Source organism: Cebus imitator, unplaced genomic scaffold, assembly GCF_001604975.1.
Source record: "Cebus imitator isolate Cc_AM_T3 unplaced genomic scaffold, Cebus_imitator-1.0 Scaffold41, whole genome shotgun sequence".
Lineage (NCBI taxonomy): Eukaryota > Metazoa > Chordata > Mammalia > Primates > Cebidae > Cebus > Cebus imitator.
In genome coordinates this window covers 4,576,813-4,582,812 of record NW_016107356.1, presented here as the reverse complement: position 1 = coordinate 4,582,812, position 6,000 = coordinate 4,576,813, and the positions used below count along the sequence as shown (strand labels likewise).

The 6,000-nt window shown below is 49.0% G+C and overlaps 1 protein-coding gene across 1 annotated transcript; it reads left to right on the top strand.

The window, feature by feature from the left end:
- Positions 1-4,456: 4,456 nt before the first annotated feature.
- FAM243A (family with sequence similarity 243 member A) lies at positions 4,457-5,800 on the top strand. The gene has a single exon (XM_017526186.2). It carries the CDS (start codon positions 4,886-4,888, stop codon positions 5,639-5,641), a length of 756 nt encoding a protein of 251 aa, XP_017381675.1. The 5' UTR covers positions 4,457-4,885; the 3' UTR covers positions 5,642-5,800.
- Positions 5,801-6,000: the final 200 nt, after the last annotated feature.

Here is a 6,000-nt window from a genome sequence, read left to right as displayed (position 1 = left end):
TTTTTTGAGACAGGCTGGAGCTCAATGGCTAGGATTATAGGCGCCCACCACCATGCCAGGCTAATTTTTGTATTTTTAGCAGAGACGGGGTTTCATCATGCTGGCCAGGTCGGTCTCCAACTCCTGACCTCAGGTGACCCACCCACCTTGGCCACCCAAAGTGCTGGGATTACAGGTGTGAGCCACTGTGCCTGGCCGATAGATGGATTTAGCTAGACTATTGCTTTGTGAGAGCAGAGGGGCCCAAGAGCCTCATTCCCCATCTATATAACTCAAAGACTGTATGAGTCAGGGTGAGTTGGTTTCATCATGAAAACAACCACCCCAAACTCTCAGTGGCTGCAGGCGGCTGGCTCTCTTCCTTTCCCTGCCACATGTGTGCAGCAGGTCTGCTGGGGGCTGTGTTCTGATACTCAGGTTGCCCCCACAAACCCTCTGGAAACATTGCCATTCTCAGCGCCTGGGAGAAGAGTCCCTGAGAATTTCAACTGGACAATTAAATGCTCTAGGCCTGGAAGAGACACACGCCACTTCCATCCACCACTCATTAGCTAGAATAAGCCCATGGCTCCTCTCAACCATGAGGGGCAGGGAAGTCCCATCCCGCTGGTGCCTGGAAGGCTGAGAGCCAGAGTTGGGGAACAGTACTCCTGGCTATCACAGAGTGGAACCAGTTCTGAGGCTCCCAAACCAAGTTTTGAAAGCAAGGGGAAGCCTAATCTCATTACCTATTTTCTATCTTTTTTACCTATATAAAACCCAGGCCAATACTTTGGGAGGCCGAAGCAGGTAGATCACTTGAGGTCATGAGTTTGAGACCAGCCTGCTCAACATGGCAAAATCCCATCTCTACCTAAAAAAAAAAAAAATAAAAGATTAGCCAGGCATGGTGGTGGGCGCCTGTAATCCTAGCTACTCAGGAGGCTGAGGCAGGAGAATTGCTTGAACCTGGGTGGCCGAGGTTGCAGTGAGCTGAGATCGCTCCACTGCATTCCAGCCTGGGCGACAAGAGCGGAACTCCATCTCAAAAAACAAAACAAAACAAAACAAAAAACCCAAACCTCTCTTTATTAAAACATCCTCTCTCTATGTGTATATATTAAAAAGTCTCTATATGTCTATGTGAGAAAAAAAAATGTGCTCTGCTCCTTTCAAAACCAACCCTGAGACCCCTGGGAGTGCTAATGTTCTGCACTCACAGTTCCCCACCAGGCCCTGATCAGACCTGGTTCTAGGACCGGGGTTCTCACCCTGGCTTCCCTGTGGTATCACCTGGAAGCTTGTGAAAATCCCATGGACACCAGGCCTCACCCCAGACCAATTCTGTCAGAACCTCTGAGCTGGGGCCAGGCAGAAGCAATTCCGTGAAGCTCCCGGAGAGGCCTGGATGGGCCCATGGTGAGTCTGCTGTTTCAGGGAGGGAGGTCCTAAGGGAAGCCAGAAATGGGGGTTTGCCTCAACAAACCAGGAGCTGAGGAAGGTCGAAGAGAATTTGGTGATTACCCTGATTCGTGATTCCAGCTGCTTCCCAGTGGTGGGAGCTGGGAACGCCATGGGAAGCAGGTGTGGGAGGGGTTCCAGGGGGGTTGGAGTGCTGTCACTCAATGCCAGGCCCAAGCTCGGCTGCTGAGGAAACAGGAAGTGCATCCGGAGCTGAGTGCTCCATAAGTCCAGGGTATTCACTATTCACACGGACACATGCATGCATTCACACACATTTGCATGTTCCCATAAGCATACACACAGACGCATATACTCAGCCAGGTATGGTGGTGCATGCCTGTAATCCCAGCACTTTGGGAGGCCGAGGCGGGTGGATCTCCTGAGGTCAGGAGTTTTGAGACCGGCCTGGCCAACATGGTGAAACCCTGTCTCTACTTAAAATACAAAAAGTTAGCCAGGCGTAGTGGCAGGTGCCTGTAATCCCAGCTACTTGGGAGACTAAGGCAGGAGAATTGCTTGAACCCGGGAGGCGGAGGTTGTAGTGAGCTGAGATGGTGCCACTGCACTCCAGCCTGGGCAACAGAGGGAGATTCCTTCTCAAAAAACAAGCAAATACACACACTCATACACACAACCTCACACACACATACACTCACATGGGTCAATACACCCCCACATATACACACACACATTTACATACTTTGCCACACCTGTGCACACCTCACACACGCATGCTTACATGCACACCCACACACCTTTCTAGTTTCATAAGAAAGAGAAAGGTCAGACTCTTAGGGCGAATGAACCTCAGTCTTTGCCTGGTCTAATTCTCTCATTTTCCATATGAGGAAAAGAAGGTCTAGAGAGAGATCGAGAAAGGTGAAGAAGCCCCCTTGGTCCTGGTCAGGTATCTTTTGTTCCCGAAGGTGTTACTGAAGAAACACCAGGAGTCTGGTCCAGGTCTTGCTGCTTGCCACACAGAAAGCCAATCACTGGGAGTCCGGGCCTGTTGGCTCATGCCTGTAATCCCACCACTTTGGGAGGACGAGGCGGTGGATCACTTGAGGTCAGGAGTTTGAGACCAGCCTGGCTAATATGGTGAACCCCCAGCTCTATTAAAAATACAAAAATTAGCTGGACATGGTGGTAGGTACCTAAAATCCCAGCTACTCTGGAGGCTAAGGCAGGAGAATTGCTTGTGCCCACATGATGGGACCACAAGGGCTTGGGTCTGGGCACCTAACTCAAGCATCAGGTAAGGGTGACCTCAGGGCCCCGCCTGTGCACTGGCCTTGGGAAGTGGGTGGGGGTGGGGGGTAAGAGCCTCCAACCATGTCCAAGTCCATTATGACTTCATTTAAATAAATAAATGTGATGTTTCCTGTAGAACTGAATTTGTGGCTAAGATTCATACCTGCCACATGGGTACACACATCTAGTTATAGTGGCAACTGCTTTGCTTTTTGTGTGTGTATTTTGGTGTTTTGTTGTTGTTGTTTTTGTTTTGGGGTTGTTTTTGTTGGTGGTGGTTGTTTGGTACCGCTAGTTTCTAAATATTTCCTCCTCTTTGATGAAGAATGTGATCGGTGGCAGGTGGAAGATGGCCCAATAGTCCTGCAGCAACACTCACACACCGAGTTTAGGAACCACCCCTGTCCTGGGAGCTCAAGTTAAGACTTTGTCTTGGAACTGAACAATCTTGACATCCCAATTATACGAAATCAATTTAAATGAATTAGACAAATTACAATGCCTCCCTTGAGAATATCAGTTACGTGGGCAGTGGAGAAGGCGGGTGGAGGGCTCCTGTCTTTTGAGGTGGCTGCAAAGGTATCTGCCTGACCAGTCCTATGGAGACCTGTCCACACTGCCCCCTGGTGGTCATTCCATCACCCTCCAAACGCTCCAAAGTGGGAGGTGGCCCCAGGAAGCCCACTTCTCTCTCCCAGGCCTTTGGCAGCCCCTGCTGGAGCTGGCAGCAAGGAGGGCAAGCCCCAGGAGGCTGGAGGCTCCAGAGGAAGGGAGGACGAGGAGTCTCAGGCGGAGGGAGGCGAGCCCTTGGAGCTGGCTGCTTGACTTGGCAGAGGCTGCAGAGGAAGTGAGAGAGTATGTTAACCGGCACAGGAAGGTTCTCTGAGTTTCTCTGGCTGTCCATGGTGCAATGGTTTGCGTGAATCCAGGCTCCCACTTACTGGGTAGACTACTTCCAGCTCCTTATGCAAAAGTAGTTCCTGGCCAGACTCTGGCTCAGCCTGTCCTGGGACAGTGAGTCTGGGGCTCAGATGGGTTTCTGCAGAGACCTCTCTGTTCCTGCCTCTTAGGCTCTGGGATCACACCCCCAGTTCCTGTGTCCCACCTTGTGGCCCTAAGCTGAGGCCTGGCAGGTGTCCCTGTCAGAACCAGCCTGAGTCTGGGCTCCGAGTGAACCCCAGTCAAAAGCTTCAGTATCCCATGAGTCCACCGTTGGCTGGTTTTCTCCACAGCCAGCCTCCACTACCAGCGCCACCTCGCTTCATGCTGGCTCTAAAATGATCTTCAAGGACATCTGAATTTGCATATTTTATATCAAGTTCTTCTTGTTATTGTTTTCATAATATATTGCCAGATTTACTCATAATTAAACAAATTAAAACAACAAAATGATCTTTTTGCCTAGCAAACTGACAAAAGTGAAAAATCACTGGCTGAGCACAGTGGTTCACACCTGTAATCCCAGCACTTTGGGAAGCCAAGGCAGGCAGATCACCTGAGGTCAAGAGTTCGAGACCAGGCTGGCCAACAAGGCAAGACAATATAAAGGAAATTGAAGAAACTGTTGAAGCAAACTGTCATTTTGTCTGAGTATGTAAAATTAAAAGTGCTTTCCAGATGGGGTATTGAATTAGCTCAAGCTAATTCTGCTACAAGCTCCAGTGGAAGGCAGGTGTTCAGACTGACTTTCTTTTGCTATTTGCCATACCTTCCTTCTGCCACCTGTAAGAATCACTCTTGGTTGCACCAACGGGAAGGCAGTTGGCACAAATTCTGTGCATACACAGACACACAACATGTAGGTCCAGGACTCCCTGGGCGTGTTGTGACTATACCCCTGGTGCCAAGCACAATGCCTGGTGTATAGCAGGTGCTCAGTAACTGTTTTTGAAATGGACATTTCTCTCCACCTTAAGCCAAACCAGTAGACTCACTGCTACTAAGAGATTGCAAACCTCTGTCTCAGACCTTTGCAGAAGTGATGCCAAAGTAGCATTTTGTGGGTAGCATCAGCAATTCCCAGATTTTATGGGTCAGCGGGAGTTAGTTCTTCATGATGCCTTGAAACCTGAAGTGTATCTGTGGGACTGGCACAGCTGTAAGAAAGCCCTTTATGAGGTCATCATCCCCCACTTGCCATCTTTCTCCAAATGCAGACATGCAAGCTTTTAAAAACACTTGAGAAGCTACCATGCCTCGCTTTGCAAACCCTCTTTTCAGAAACATCATTAACAGAAGTCAATTTGATGGCATCAAGAGGACACAATGCCTCCAATATCTGAAAACCCTGAGAACACTGCAATATGATGGATTTAAGACCATATATTTTGGGGAAACCAGTATCCCAGAAAGTCTCGTAACTGGGGAAGATGTTAGTGATGGACATTACATGCAAACCCCAAGCTGGTGTATTGTTCACGCTGGGGGTAGTCAGGGATGGGTGCCTTGGCAATATCGGATGTTCCTAAGAGATGAGCTGTGTGTCAAACAAGAAGACAGCCTCTTCTCTGAGTTCTGTGACGTGGTGAGGAAGGCCTATGGAAAGTGTGTTATCGTGGTCAAAGAAAGAAGGCAGCAGGAAGAGCAGAGGCCAAAGGAAGACAGAGAAGCTGAGGGCCAGTTCTGTATCCCTGCAGTCATTAACTTAGCAAACACTGTGTGTTGCCCAGAGGTGGCCAAGTCCTGTGGCCATGAACTACTCTCTCTGCCTCCGCCCTGCAATTACCTGAATCCTTTAGACTCAGCCTGGTCTTGTCTGAAATGGTTTATCTTCAATAACAGAAAAGAGTTTTGTTTGCAGTCCATTGATGACGTCTGTTCTTACCAATATATACTTTTCAGCAGTTTAATTACCGAAGGGATTGAAAGGATAAACCCAAGCAAGTGGAGAACTTTAAGTAGCAGAGTACGGAGATGGGAAAACCACTATCTTGGGAAATGTTCTTAAGGGTGATTCCTCCAACAAACAGTGAGGCTGCTGTGTGTCGGATTCCACACCACTGCAGCCAGGCAGACTTCAACAGCGCCCTCACGCCGCAAGAACTGAGCGGTTCCTAAGGATGTTGGCAAAGCACTTTTTCTAGAAGTTTCATTAAAATTTGTTGGTAAGTTAGGGGTCTCGACTCTTATCTTGTAAAGGCTACTCTGAGGGCTCTGTCGGGGTGGACTGGGGCTAACCCAGCCCAAAGGAGGATGGGGGTGAGCAGTGGTGAGCCGGCTGAAAGGTTGTGTGGTCAAAATTTAGTTCTGAGAAGAAAAGAGAACCAGTGTACAGTTATCCCCAAAAAGTCCAAATTAAATAGGGTG